Raw genomic sequence first — 16,263 nt, 5'->3', positions numbered from 1 at the left:
GCTACTCGTACCACTGACACTGCTTTCTTAAGGAGAAAGCCTGATTTTGCTAAAAGGCAACTAATGGGAGGTGCAAGGCACTGAGCTCTAGTCGAGGTGTAATGAGGATGCAGAGGGCTGGCTTCTCTCAGAAAAAGCCCCAAACCCAGGAACCAGCTTTCAAATCATCAGGACTCCCAAGTACAGCAATTCCTCTGATGGAGCACTGCAAATCTTGGATGGAGATCTTCAGCACAGGCTGAAAGTCTTCGCTGGTCTTTTCCTGACAAGCCAAAGAGTGGTCAGCCTGGACACAGCCTCACCAGGAACACTTGGGGAAGGGGAGAACACCACCACCAATTCTCAATGCCGATACCAAACCAAAACTCAGCAGAAAACACTTTTTTCTTCCCTTTAGATGTGCTCCAAAGTCTAGCCTTATAGTTTAATACATACTGCTGGTTATAAATATGCTGGTTAATTCGAACTTGGATTGTTACCTTGTTTCAACTCAAACTCTAACCTTTAGCATGGACCAGAAGAGCCAAAGTAATCTGTCTCCTGCAAGTGCCACCCAGAAGCACACATCTTGGTGAAACATCCTCACCCGACGTAGAGGTCTGGCTGACCCTTAGAATACCTCAAATGTCATTATGTAAGTGCATTAGACCACATTAAACATTCCCTAGATGGAGTTCTCCTCTAAGAACTGTTACCTTCCCAACATGCTTCACTCAAAAGAGAGGAATATTTAATTAGTGAACGCTAACTTTAATTGGTAGTGCAATGGTGTAATTTACCACAAATAAATAATCCTATGAGTGTAGTAACTCACAGGATTTCACATCTGCACAGATTTGGGTGCATGCCATCTGTAACACACCTGCACATCTTTCCAGAAAGGCTTCTGAAACTGGACACAAACTACACTGTATGAAATCACACCCCAAGTCAATACAAACACTGCATCTAAGAGTCAATATTTATTTGATTAATAACTTACAAAATTTAACAGATTTAATTTATGTAAGGAGAGCTAGTTTATTAAACATTTTACAGATTTTTTTTTTGTTCACAATGTAATACACATCAAGATCTCGACAGTATTAAAATAATACTTGGCACAGTTATAAATAATATACAAAAAAATCCACAGCTTAAAATGTAGTGATGCTGTTTTACACATTAATTGAAAAAAATCTGGTGGACATCAAAGAATACAAAAACCTGCAAAGAAACAGCACATGTTTAGGGCCAAGACAAAATTCCTATTTATTCTACCTATGTCAGATTAAGTTGGTCTGATCTCCTCTTGGTCTGGATCAACTTAAGTTTCAGAAGCAATGCAGTTTTGGCTCAACAGGTGAATTTTAAGTTTGATAACTTGACAGAAAAATGCTGCATAGTTGGCTCCCCCCTGCTTGCTTTATGATTTCACATCAACAATTCAGTGTTACTCAAAACAAGTTACATTTTGCACTGGAAACTTCATACATCCCAAATCCATATATGCATGTTAATTTTCACAACTACCTATTATCGCTCAGATTGTGCAGGTCTCAACAAATCTGTCACCAGAGAGCTACTGACATGTAAATAGTGCAGAACTTGCTATGTGCTACCAAGGATCACCTCTTCTTTTGCAAACATTTTTGACATGGAGTGCATGATGCAATTCATGGCAGTTAATGCTACTGGGCAAATATGACCACAACTTGCATCATGACTGAATTGCTCTTTTGGTGTCTGGGTGATATTTAATAACGTGTATTGAAGCTTCTCAAGTCAACCGACCCCCAACTAAAATGCAAAAAAAGAAATGAATGAACAAATATGCAGAAAATCATTGGTGATTAAAACATAGTGTAAAGCTTTCATGCTTCTTTTCTGATTAGAAAAAAAATTTGAATAACTGAAGTAAATTGTTTTCACAGAAATAGAGCATGTTTTTGTTAGGATTACAAATTTTTTCTGACAATAGTAGCCAAAACTTCTTGACACCCTTATACCCAAACCTTTCCTGTTAAAAGTGTCCAAGATAACATTGATTTTTCCAGTACTAAACATTCAAGAACTCTAATGCTGCACTTCTGTAAATCCTGATATCTGGTACTTGCAAACTAAGTGTGTGTCTTGAGATCAATGAACAACTACAGAAAAAATGTTTACTTGCAAATACTGAACATCAACTATTTACAGTTTCACTGCTCCTCTTACTAAGGCAAGGGCCGGGAATACCACTAGATTGCTTTATTACCTGTAATCTGACTATTACAGAAAACGCTAATTTTGCCAAGCATCAAACATGCAGTGAATTTGCAGGGCATAATGCCTATTAACAGCAATATTTAACATCACTAAAAGCTCATTAGATATCTTCCTACACTTTTTTGGTTGAATAAAATGAAAATGAGCAGCTTTAAATACACTAAACACACACTCACAGAGAGAAAACTATTTGATAAATTATTTATATACAGATACACATTCTTTACACTGGTCTCAGACATCTGCTTTCAGGTCGCTCCCCAAACTCTCCTCACAGGTTCCTCGAACCACTGGGTTGCTACAGCACTTAGAAGAGAACTAAACTGATTCTCAGTCTCTCTGTAAACAATAGTTAAGGAAGCAGTGAACAATTCACTATGAGTATATGAAAACACCGTAACAAAAATCAGTGCATCACATTCAAGAAAAGCCCCTTTGGAATGCAATTTCAGATCATTCCTTACCTTCCAAACACATCTGTAGCATGAGAACTTAAAAACAGAAATTAAGGGCGATTTCCACGTGCCAATACACCACCTTCTTCAGAACACTGCTCTGCATTTTCTGTGCGCACGTGCTGCTATGGGGATTCTTAATTTTTTGTTTTTGTTAAAGTCTGGGTTCCATTATTTCACATCCAAATGAAATAAGCATTTCAGGCAACTTTGGGTTCTTCTGCAATTGCATTCAATTTAGAACTACCTTGCCTTTTTATAAGTGAGACATTTGCTTTTACATCTGTGGTATCCCCCATGTAATTTCCCTTCCAATGCGTCTCCAAATACACTACTCTGTACTGCATGAGGACCAAACCTAATACTAAAACATTGCTAGTTTGTAAGTTGCTTATACAATTACTTCAAAGATAATTATTTTTCCCCACTTTTTTTCCCTGAACATTATATACTGTAAACTAATTTTACAGGTGTATCATGCATTTAAGCAGGGCTTTAACTTTGACAGAAAAGCTTTCCTTATTGGCGCAGTTGTTTATTTCAGACTACATTATTTCAGAACAGGGTTATTACAAGTATTTAGTTGTACCACTAACAGGTGGCAAAAACAATCACCAAAAAACGTGGGCAACATGTTTTTACTCAACATGTACTCTGACGTGCCCTACTGCTATAACTTAACATGTTACAGGGGATCCCCACCATAGGATGTTTTTAACAGTACTGAAAAGCACATTTTTCAATGTACATCTTACTACAGAAAATCTGTATTAAAAAAATCACATTACAGGAACTACAACATAGCGATCAGTGAACTCTGTATGATGAAATTTAGCTTTATATTCTAGATTCTTGTTTCAGTGGAATTATTGATATTGGGATACAAATTTTTCTGCTCAGCACAATATAACTACTAATGTCAATACTTCAATAATCTCATGCTCCATTGTGAAAGACCTTAAATAAAAAACCCAATAACAAATACTGTGAATATGTTGTCATGAATAGTTCTCATGTTAAGAACTGTTAAAATCCCTTTTTGATCTTCCTTCTCTTCCTTATCAGGTTTGGCAGTTTATTCTGTCCATTTTTACTTTTGTTAATAAAATTCTGATGAAGAGAAGGTACCTTTATGATTCATCATCAGCCCTACACATAGCATGCTACTCTTCAAGGGATGCGGAGTCGAGAGAGAGAGACAGAGAAAATTTTTCAGGCACCACTCAGTATGATATGCTCACAGGATGAAGGTGGTGCTACACCAGCTGGTAGCCTGATCCTGAAGTTTGGTCATATTCTATTGTATACTGCCTTGTCCAGTCCACAATAACAGGCCGAAAAAGACCACAGCATCTGAATTCAAAGAAGTCTATAATGTTCCTTATACATCCATGGCTAAAAACAAGAGAAAAAAAACAGGTTAGCAAGCAATATCATAGCTCATCTAACAAAGTACATCATCTTTTGCCTACCTACAAATTTGATTCTTCACCCTTAGAGTTTCTAACTAGTAAATCAACTCTGTTCGGAATTATTCTTGTATTTGATAAGCAAGTTGATGAGCAAGTTCTGAAATAAGAAGTGGTCACTGGACTGGTGAATGTTTGATCCCTGGGCATAATCAAGACACCAACACACTTCCACTATCTACCAAAACATGCTCTTAGCAGTCCACCACCATGTAGCACAACATGGTAATTCATATCCTGTTCTAAGAGGACAGTTGCATTGTACAGATGGATGCAAAACAAAATGGCATGAAATGAATGTCTTCCTGGAATAACTTCCATCTTTACTGATGTCTGTTTCTGCATACATACTGGTTCACCAGCTGTAGGTCTAGGATCAACCAGGTCCCTTGACAACACAAAATTAAGAAAGCATTATCTGAATTAAATGAACTATTCAAGCACTTTCTGTGGCTGAATAAATTAACTGTTATATATTTAAGAAACTTACATAAAAACTACCAACATGCTACAGATTTTTAAGTTAATTACACATGGGCTGAATAGATCAGTTTTCTGGAAGAGAAGCTCATGTAATGATATGTGTGAGAGCAGGTCTAAGCAAAAAGGAGATGAAACTGATGTCAATGCTTCATGTGACAGATGATGCTAAGTCAGGTATTTCAGACTGGTGTTATTTTCAGGTGTAATTTTTATAATAGCAGCTATTTTAGTTAAAACGGTTTGTGAAATGTGACAGTAATTTGGGATCAAACTAGCACTTTTTTCCTATCCTGTGCACCACCCTGTGTTTTCCAGGCAAAGTCATTATCTGGTTTTGTTAAAACTAATCTGTAGGAACACTGCAACTACAGAGATGCTTGTCTGCCTCTCACTTCTGTATGAAGAAATATCAAAAAAGACCACATAAATTTCAGAAAAATTTCAGCACAGAAATCCATCTGATACATAACAGAAGCACAGAATGGGCAAGATTGAAAGGGACCACAGTGGGTCCCTGGCTCAACCAGGGTCATCCAAGAGCACATTGCACAGGATTGTGTGAATCCATGCTGACTGCTCCTGATCACAATTCCCATCTCCCTTCTCCCTGTGTGGCACCTGAAAGAGCAGCAGCTCCCACAGGAGACACAGCATATGCAGCAGGATGAGACGTGTTTTTTTCTTTCTCCAGATCCTTCTGTAACATGCTCTCAACCCATCAATACACCAGCTTCATGCTTTCATTTATGTCCTGCTTTGGCTCCACAGGCTGCTCCATGACCTGTATTCCCATCTCAATGCTATTTCATCCCTGAGCCTCCATCCTTCGTCTTGCACTCTCAACACAACAGAAACCAGAATCCCAACCTACCCTTTTACATACTGATGCCCAAAACCTGTATGCAACAGCTTGCTCTAACCTATGCAATACCCACTTCAGTTCGTGGGACAACCTGCTCCCTTCTCCACAAATAGCTTTGGCCATGCTCTCCCTCATTAAAAGGAAGAAAGTGAAGTCTCTTTTCTCAGAGTAGACGGAAAGGGGAGCTACTGCACAGAGGAAATTCAACAGCACAGTAAGTATTACTCAAGAGAAAGTGCCCTGTGTGGAAATGAATGTCCAGGTCAACACAGACATGCTGCAGGAAGAACTACCTCTGGTTTGAGAATCTGCTTTATAAAGAGAATATTTATTTCCCTATCAACTCTGCAGTGCAATACAACCACTGCTGGAAAGCATTCTTTTCTGTGTTTATGCACCCCACACTACAAAACATGAATCATTTCCTTTAACTGGATAAAATGTGTGACTGTGAAAATAGCTGACGAGATTGAGCACTCCAAGTAGAGAAAATACTCTGAAAGTATTTAGGTGCATTTTGTTTCAACGAACAACATGATTCAAATGTATGCAAGGCTACACAAACAAGAAACTTGTATATGCTTCAAAACTTACTTGAATGGGCTTTCAATAGATGTGGTTGTAACTTTAAAGTGCTTATATCTTCTTGCATTCATCCTTTCATTTGTAGTGATACCCAAGCAAGATATCTTAAGACAAGAAAAATAAGTAATTTAGCTCACATAAAAACATGCAATCAAGTACTGCACGAGACAGACTGAAAAAAGACCAAATTTACTGCCTTTAAAGTCCTTCTTTTGACAAAGGAGTTTTTGACTGGGGAAATTATCAGGAGCAAACATAAACCGTAAGATTTTGAAACTGATATACGTTGCAGTAATGAATGTTGTAAAAACTCACTGAAAAGTTTTACCTTACCCTTACAGGATAATTTCTATTTCCAGGAAGTCTTTCTGGAAAGATTAAGTCTCATGGTTCATTAATGACAAGTCATACTTCAAGGCTTTCAGTATGACTTTTATTTCCTTAGAAAGGATAAAGAAAACTTGGGTTTGGTCAGATTAGAGTACAATAATATGGCCTCAACTCACAGTGAAGCAGTGTAAGAAATTATTACATCCTCTTTCAAGCTACCACTCCCTTTCTGTTAATAACATACAGCATTATTATAGGTTGGCCCCACAGCTCTTATCCTCTCTTAGTCTTTATTATCTTTTTCTGGTCTGTTTTACCTTTTTGTCATTCTGAGAATGGAAAGCAGGAGGCAGGTATTTTAACCTCTTGCACAAAAAAACAGGCTATGTGAATTAGAAATGAATTATGCCCAATACTGAGAGACAGCAATACTTGCCTCCTGAAGCGAGAAACTGAACACTTAGTCTAGCACAACGAACATGAAAATTTAAATGACAGAACTATTTGATATTCTTATGTCACTCCCAAGACACAGCATTATGAGTGAAGTGCTCTTCCTTACCTGATACATCTGACACATGAGTAACACAGCCACCCACATGAAGTGAAACACACTGTTTAGAAACATCCAAAACATCCATGGAGAACAGGTAGCAATCTGTGTAACATAGGTCCAAAATCCATCCTTTGTGTAACTTGTCTCACAGTGGAAACCCCAGTCTAGAGGAAAAAAAAAGTAAAAAATATATGTAAGACTTAAGGTATGTTTATAGTACAGCAATATATAACACCACATTAAAATGTGTTATATTAAGTAAGAAAATGGCAAGTGCCAGAAGAGCTTTACTTGCTCTCTCTTCCTTTCCCAACTCCTTGAATACATGACATATGCACATACTTGTTTGTGATGAAGAAAAAAAGATCTAGGACAAGAAAAATATCATCTTCTAAATTAAAATACCCAATATAGTCAAATATTAATGTGCAGTTCAATTCCAGGATAAAAATACGCAAAACTCTGATAGGGCAAAGACCTATAAAAATCCACATTGAGGAGATAAAGTACTTAGAAGCAATTAAAAAAAAAAGCCAAAAAAATCACATTTACTCACAAGAGATACATCCATAGATCATCCAGCAGATCATAAAAAGCAGGAAGAACAGGTATCCCATAAAATAACGATGATTCCCTGCTCCTAAAGTTGCACAACACGGACCAAATTACTACACTTTCAGCAGCAGAAAGACAACATTACACCAGAAAGTTTAATTGTTTGCTTAGAAGTACTGCTTATTATGGTACATAGAAACATTACTCTACAATATTCAGCCACTATAATTTCAAGACAGTGAAACTAACTGTTTTACTTATGATTTTTCTTTTATTTCTCAGACAATAAAGCAACTTTTCTTTAATTTTCTGTCACATTACAACTGCAATTCACTAATTCATTTATAACCTCTTTCATGAACTAATAAAATTATTGATAGACAGTATTTAAAGCAATGTTGGTGACAGCTGTCGCAGAGCCCTTAACAGCCAAGAATTATACATCAATAAGTATTTTTCTTAAGCCACTGAAAAACCATCAAACTGCAGAGTTCACTTTCTTAAACAGAAATATGAGTAAATACACAACCTTCCTTGATAATAAGCTAACTCTCATCTTATGTTCCAATGCTTGATGAAGCTAGTTAAAAATAAAATATCTAGCAAAACTTGTAGAACAAATTCCTGTAACTGAACAGACAAGGCCTAAGAACCTATCTGTAACAATGAGTGGGATAAAAATGACTCTGCTTTAGACAGAATTCTAACGCAAGAAAATTCAGTTACTAAAAGACTGATCTATTTTTAACAGTAGTAGTGCTAAAAATACGCCTCTTATGAGAGTACATCATAATTCTGAAGTACTCAGCCTTCCTTCTGTTTGTAAAATATGTCCAGTGTTGCAACCTTCCAACAGCTCCAGGCTGTAAACTAAACCCACAGAGATGATAATGGGCTACAAAAGATTTGGCTATCATCATTTACCAGCACAGCATTTACTTCTTTATTATGTCAAATGTTTTCCCTGATAAAACGAGAGCATCCTCTGGAGGCAGAAAATAATCAAGTGCTTTTAGCAAGTGAGCTGGAAGACTGTATAAATAAGAAATGAGGAAAAACATACATATAACACAAGCTAGACTAAACATAAGACACTTCCTTGAAAATCAAACAAGTTCCTGAAAACACAAACTTTGTGTTGTAATATTGCCTTCAATCACCTAAGGCAATGAGAAAGTAAGATTAAGAAAGTGTTGGGAATAACCTAAAGTATCACTTTCATTTGCATTCTAAATTTCAGAACTGTTAAGTTTCATAAAAGACATTCTATAGAGAACACAGAAGTTAAACAGTGGCCTACAAGTCCATCTGAGAGGCATCTGATGAGATGCTTCTTTCAGCAACATCTTTAATGATACTAAACCAAATTCTACCTAACAGGAAATCCGTATGTGTGAGATAAAAACATGGCTGTAGCGTTTAAAACTATAAATGAAATAGTACAATCTTGACTGCAGTTTAAAAAGAAAAAAAAAAAAAAATCAGTGGAAAAAGAAACTGGAAAGACTGTATTTTGAAAAAGATTAGGTAAAACACAGTACTGTGCTCTACAGTCACCGCCTGGACTGGCAGGAATAGAACCATCCTCTGCAGTTAAAATAAAGAAAAATAACTGCAAAAAACCATAATGCTATTTTGATACTCCATTTAGAATATAAATATAATCACTTCTAGAGACTTGCTTTTACTGTATTTTAACTAAAATCTTGAGGAAAACTATTTGCCCTCGTTGCCAATTCATTTATTTTTCAAATAGTCTCCACTTTTTGTCAACGTCTTCAAAATGGTAAAAATATTCTAAGTCTCTTTATCTGCCAAGTTTTATCCCCAAAGGATTTATTTTACAGTGTCTGTAAACACTCTTAAAAGATTTCTCAGTCCTATCTTTAGCAACATTCTTATCCTTTTAACACATTCCACACACATCCAAATTCCACCTTTCCAGAAAGGCATGATTCATGTTTCCCTTTTTGGCAATCATACCACACATGCTGTTTTAAGAATGGATTCTGTTTTGCAATCCCATGTTTAGAGTGACCACGTACCAAATCTGAGACAGAAAAGCCATATAAGGCTGTTCAGGTCATCACTCCCCCCAGTTCAGCTCCAGCTCCCACACCATGATTCCTAATGCTTTTTCCCAGCATACTTTCAAGGGCCCTAGTGTTTACTTTTACCTCCAGTTACCCCACTCTGTACACCACTACTGAAAGACAGATTCTACTTTTCCATTATCACTGTTACTTAAAAACCATTTCCTACACCTACCCTAATCCCATCACTCACAGATTCCCAATACACACAAACTAAGATCTTTCCTCCTCCTTGTTTTTTCGTTTTTTTTTTCTGGTTACTGATTAAAATACTGGATCTTTCTGTCCCATTGACACATACTCTTCAGTACTCTTGCAAAACCTGAGCCCATGCTCCCCTGCCTGTCTGAATGAAAAATTTCTTAGTTTTTCATTGTAAAACATCTAAAATAGAGACCAAAAATATCTCACACAGTAACATCTGGAGGAAACATAAAACAGAAGGGGTTGATATAAGTTGATCTCAATGAGACTTTAGAGATGTTCTATTACAACTTAAATGCCAGGATCGACTATTTTACTCTTGATTTTCACACCAAACTGCTCTGATTATTCATTATTATATTTATTTGAAAGGACTACAATGAAGCTTTTATGAACTGTCAACTGTCTGTGATGTGAATCCAGGTCTTAATTCCTCTCCAAGATTAATATTAACTCTGCTTGTGGCCTAAAAAATTAAAAAAGTGAAGCAAGTTGCACTCATTTCCTAGCTGAAAGGTCTTCAGTGCTCCCTGCATAAAAATGGTCTCCAAATAAGTTTCTCAAAAAGTATGACTGGGAACGGCAGCATTTAGAGACTTTATATCTGTTCTATATCCATTCATTTCATAATCACTGGGAAGAACAAAAGACAATCTGGATGGTCAAAAAGAGGAGAATACCTCAATAGGAAGTCGTTCTGTATTCTAATGTCTATAATCATAACAAGTTTAAATATGCATACTTTACCAATAAGCTACTGAATATAATTGGTCAAAATGAAAATTTTCATCTTATGTAACAGATAATAATCAGTTGTGGAATTGCCAGGTGCCTTTTCAGCAGTTAAGCTTTGCATCTTTTCATTACTAAACTTTATGTCAACAAAAATACATATGTAACAAACTGAATTAGACACAGAACAACTTTGAGGATGGGTATATAATAGAAAATAAAAATGAGAATAATGCAGAGAATCACATGTAGAAAAATAATTAAGTTCAATATTGAAAAGATTTTCTTAAGAAGCCAAGTCACTTCCACTGTGAAACGAGAACAGGTAAAACCTTGCAGAGGATTTTAGCAAATGACTCACCTACACAGTTCCCCACCCACGGGCAGTGGTGATCAAACTTGGCTATACATCGATTGCAAACACCACAGTGTTTGGACCTCACGGGCTTCCGTATCTGTAATGGATAATAAACATCTGCTAAGAAAGCCAAGTCACCGTGATATGTTTTAAGTAGAAGAAAACACAAACCCTTCATTTAAATGTAAATTGATTGTGCTATTGTTAATTCCTCAGAGAACTTCAATTTGAAGTTCTTAATTCTTAAGGCAATCCTAGCTATTTAGCTTAATCTACACACTGTTTAACACAAACATCCTTACAACTGTACTGAAATGATTTTCACATTATTTTTCTTATACAAGGAATTTTTTTCAAAGTTCTTCTATCACCTCCAGCTACTGAGCTTTGTATAGCAACCAGCTTCATTTCAGCTTTTAACAACGAAAATATAGAATGAGTTTGAGTTCCATGATTCTGTATCATTCATAACCAAGCTCTAACAAACTTTTCAGATTATTTTCTAAAGACAGAAATATGACTCAACAAGGAGAACCCAATGGAACTTAAAATGCTAAGTTACTCTCAAAATTTTTTCTTGAAAGGTTATGTCTTGAAATAAGTGGTCTGAGATATATATATGTATATACATACACATAATTTTTAAGGTGCCACATCTGTATATAATTTTCCAGCTTCAATTTGGAGATAGCAACATCATTCATGTTCCACAGACATTAGAGCTCAGCATTTTGGATTTGCTAGTTAACTTCCAAAGAAAAAGCATGTTACATTTGCTTTACAAAAAATAAGATTTTTTCCCCCTTCCTGCCTACTAACAGATAAAGACATTTGATATAAAAAAAAAATATTTTACTAGAAGCACAACAATTTCACTGCGAGCTATGGAGGTAGTGGAATGTCACATGTGATTTTTATAACTTGCTAAGTGTATAACCAACCAACAAGTTGGCAAGTTATTTCCACAGTGATAACTTTCTTCCTCTCACTGTTGCAATTTTTTTTGTGTACATATTATGTATTGAAAACACTGCTTAAACTAAATAATACAAATAAATTCTGCCTTTGAAACTGCAATAATAAAGTCAAATATGTGTTCATTAGAGGAACACTAATTTTGGCTTAGCATTAAAGGAAAAAAATAATAAATAGTGAAATTGATTAAAAAATATACTACCAAGCAGGTACTGCAGAATATACTGAGGTCCAGACTTCCTGTCTCTGCAAGTTCTACTATTGTCTGCAGGAAAAATAAAAATCAGAATTTAGCATACAAAGAAATGGTGACAAGCATTTTCAGACCAGTGGCTGTGAGCCCTTCATTTCGGGTACTTTCTACACACAGATGCAATTCAGATGAAACTGATTTTGAATCTACTTTATTAAACCAATGTATATTTACTTCTAAATTAATCCTAGTTTATACTTCTTTGTAGTCACCTACTGTGTTTTCAGTGCTGCAGTGTGACTTTTGATACCCTGGACAATTTCTTAATTAGTTTCTCTGATTTCAGTGGGAGTGTAACACTGCACTACAGACTAAGGAAAGGATGCATAAAGCAATGTGCACGGTCTGACACTCAACACTGGAGAGCAGTATCCTCCACAAGCAAAATCCCAAATCTCGGGAGAACAGAACTGAACAAGAGCAGATAAACAGCTTTTAAATATAAGTCTTGTGCACGCCCAGCATTACTTCAGTTAGATCCACATCACTGCATTTTGTAAACTTTTGTCTATGCTTTTGAACCATAGGAAAATTTTATTTATTTATTCCTTCACATGCTTTAAGAGTGACTTGGGCTATTTTGTAACATAGAAGAAAGGACATGACATTAAAACAACAAACATCTGAAATTGTTGCTTACTACACATTTATACACACGCTTAATATGGTCATCTGAAATGAAAAGAATTTTCTTACTTAGTTATTTCAAAGCTAAAGGCTAACTCAGCATTAAATACTTGAAGACAAATTATAAAAATGTTAGGAAGTGCTACACTGCATGAAGGTAACACACATGTCCTACAGTGGTTCATACTCCTAGTAACAGAACATTTTACTTTGTGGTAAGCTGCAATGTCATTCACAGTCATATGCATCTGCCTCAAGAAACTGCATTTTGCAATTCCTACCCACTTCAACAAGGCTTTTGGAACCACACTTGCCCACCTAAGCAAGTATGCTGAATCCAATCTAAAGTATCACAGTTGACTATTCAACTTAATTTAGTCCAGCTGAAGGAAGAGAATTTAGTTGGGAATTTACTTTGGCACACTGGCAATAAAAGAAATGGAATTTTTAGAGTAAATCCAAATACGCACATTGAATAAGAACTCCGCTATAAGTTACTGCAAAATACAAAAATCATTTCATCTACACCATCCTTTGAATGGCTATTATGTTTTCATTCCTACATAAGGACACAATTCCAAGTGGTCTGATCTTGATCCACATAGGTCTTTATACAAATAACCATGAAGTAGAAGGTTGAAGTTCATTTTAGGTGGAATGCTGGCTTCTAGGAAATTTAAACAAAACAAAATGTTTTTGCTGCTTGTATAGTTTTGGCCTGTTCAATGCTCAGTTTGGCTGCTGAGAACAATGCACTTAATTTAAAATCAAAATATGCAATGCTAATAATGATACAATTCTTAGATATCATTAGATTACCCATATTTTCTCTGATATTTATGCCAAAATAAAAACCCACCCCAAACTGCCTGGGTTTTTGGCCGTTTTAGCCTCAAAATATTTGTTAGTCTGATATTTTTAGATACAAAGGTAAAGAAAATTAGAAGTGCTTAAAAGTCTGGAAAGTTTTCATAAAATTAACTAACACTTTTGCCTTACTGAAGTAAATAGCCCATTATGGGAAAAGTCTGAAACTTTGCATTTTCTTTTTCACTTAACTGCTTTTCAAACTTTTAAAATGGAAAATTCAAGTTACAATTTTATTTTGCTACTCAAAATGACTAATATGCAATTTTGCACCAGTTAAGACTGGAAATGCATTCCACACATTAGAAAAATAAATCTGGGAGAATTTTCAACATTTTAAACCTTTGTTATACAACTTATTGAAATGTAAAGTACTAAAAAGTAAACAGCTCTGATCAGCTGGTGGAAGGGTGTTGAAGAACAAGCTCATATCTCTTGGCTTTACCTTTTTCTTTTGTTCTTCTGTGGCTTTGATGATTCCTGGATCAGATTTCCAGGATTTTCCAAAATTGTAGAAAAGTGCAACACTATTAGCAAGGAACGGAAGATGTATAAAGAAAAAATTGAGATGTGTTTACAGTCAAGGAATCTCAAGTGTAAAACTGAATTTCCTCTTGAACATTCTCACTGGTAATTCTGAAACAAAATTTAACTAAATTTAAATTTTACTAATGCCCTTGAGTCACTACTGTCTTCAGTTAACAAATTTCAGCACTACTGTAAAAACTAGCTTAGTACTCAGCATTTTCATTGCTCAACCTTCAAAACTTACTTTTAAGAACAGTCTGTTCCATAAGGTATTTCTAAAGCATTTATCATTCTAAAGGATGAATAACAATAGTTCAGTTTTTGTAACTGTTTTCCCTTTTAATTACATTAAATCCCATGAAATTTATCTTCTTAATAACTATTTCCTGTTTTCAGAATAAACATTTTGGAGCTCTATTTTTAAGACAGACATTTGACTGCCTATGTCTTCAGTCATTGACATTCCTGTGATATCACAGAACAGGCTGTTTCTAGCCATAGAAGGAATTTTGCTGCAATGGCCACCGTTGCATGGCAATCATGTCCCAATAACACTTATCTCCAAGAAAGGTAGTGTCTGGTCCTGTAATAAGGCAATACACATATTTTGCATCACTGAAAGTTATTTTTAACATACTAATATGTCTAATACTTAAAAAAAACCACAGGATTTATTATTCTGTGGAAGTGTTTATAAAATCACTTACCATAAAGACAGAAAATAACCATTTGTTTTAAATTACATTTCCTGCATTCAATGTCTTGCCATGTAACATGCTAGTCTTACAGCACTTGACATTTCTTCAGAGAATTAAAACATTTTTAGCAGTGATGTTGAAAAATCAAATACTTCAGATGTTTCTCTTCCACATGGATAATTATTTATTCTCATAAACCTACAAAAGACCTGACAAAACTGACTAAAGACACTTCTGTTAGCTGCCAGTTACAACTGCAAGAAGATGCCCTACTTGACAAACCTGTGGTGGCAGAAGCTTCTACAGCATTATCCAAACAAAAAGGATACCTAGTACTCAGGCAGAAAACATTACACACCCAAATTACACTATATTTTGTGTAACTTAGATACATTCAGGTCTAAATAGCTTGTGATGCAAAAGAACCCTGAAATGCAAACAAATACAAGTAGGCCTCTTTTATGACTTCTGAAATGCTTAAGGAAGTCTCATTGTTCATGTGAAGTGTATCTCAAATAATTTTTGTTTTCCTCCTGTTGGGGCGAGGAATTGGCTGCGAATTTCTAATAAAAAAATACTGGCAAGTTAAATTAAAATTTTAATAATGTATCTTATATAGTAGAATGTTAGTATCAGCTCACTAAAGGCAATTAATCATTCCAGTAACAAGATGCTTCCTGTTTATAACAGGGGGAAAAACATCAGCTATACTATAACTGAAACTCACGATTCTATTTCATACATTAGAGATGAAAAGGCCTGACTTCAAAATTTACACATTCCAACTTCTTCCTACTTCTTTTTTCTAAAGCTACCAGCTGCCAAGAATAAGCTGGTGCAACTGAATTGTTTGGCTAGAGAGAGATTACACTTTCTTTAGAATACTAAAATAATCACTGGGGTTTTTACAACAGTGAGAACTGGTTTTCCATTAAATGTACCTTCATCAGACAACAATTACAAACAATAAAGGTACAACTGGAATCAATTTTACGACCCATTGCCAAACACCATATGTCATGTCTAGACTTCTAAAGAAGATGTGAGTAAAGACTAAAGAGAGGTTTTTATAATCTTAATGCTTTCGAATTGTTTTTTCTCTAGCTTAAATTTGGATAACAAAGCATTTGTCCATTGTCTCAATTTACTCCTCCCCCATTTTACTCCCTCAAATACAGAGAGAACATAAGAGATGCCCCACTTGTTTTCCCTGTCCTTTTATCAAGGTGGTGTTGGATGAGTACAATGCTGACAATGTAGATTGTGGCAGATAAGGGACTTCTGTGCTGCAGCTGGGAGACTACATGAGAATTTAGAAGCTTTCTTCTCCAGGGTATTTCCAGTATGTAGATAAACAACTTCGGCTATAGGATTCATCTCACCCAC

At 35.6% G+C, this 16,263-nt stretch overlaps 1 protein-coding gene across 1 annotated transcript in view; it reads right to left on the bottom strand.

Moving 5' to 3' along the window:
- Window positions 1–949: 949 nt before the first annotated feature.
- The window catches only part of ZDHHC17 (zDHHC palmitoyltransferase 17), a 65,639-nt gene continuing 50,325 nt past the window's right edge, over window positions 950–16,263 (bottom strand). The window contains exons 11-17 of the mRNA XM_014891947.2: window positions 14,097–14,221; window positions 12,107–12,169; window positions 10,933–11,026; window positions 7,544–7,627; window positions 6,994–7,151; window positions 6,111–6,205; window positions 950–4,097 (exon numbers count right to left, since the gene is read on the bottom strand). Of these exons, the coding sequence (XP_014747433.1) occupies window positions 3,959–4,097; window positions 6,111–6,205; window positions 6,994–7,151; window positions 7,544–7,627; window positions 10,933–11,026; window positions 12,107–12,169; window positions 14,097–14,221 (758 nt within the window). The 3' untranslated portion in view covers window positions 950–3,958. The remainder of the gene's footprint in view (window positions 4,098–6,110; window positions 6,206–6,993; window positions 7,152–7,543; window positions 7,628–10,932; window positions 11,027–12,106; window positions 12,170–14,096; window positions 14,222–16,263) is intronic.

The sequence above is a fragment of the Sturnus vulgaris genome, chromosome 5 (genome assembly GCF_052056855.1).
Source record: "Sturnus vulgaris isolate bStuVul1 chromosome 5, bStuVul1.hap1, whole genome shotgun sequence".
NCBI classification, from domain to species: domain Eukaryota; kingdom Metazoa; phylum Chordata; class Aves; order Passeriformes; family Sturnidae; genus Sturnus; species Sturnus vulgaris.
The sequence above is the reverse complement of the archived record's forward strand: the minus strand, read 5'-3'. Positions and strand labels throughout refer to the sequence as shown.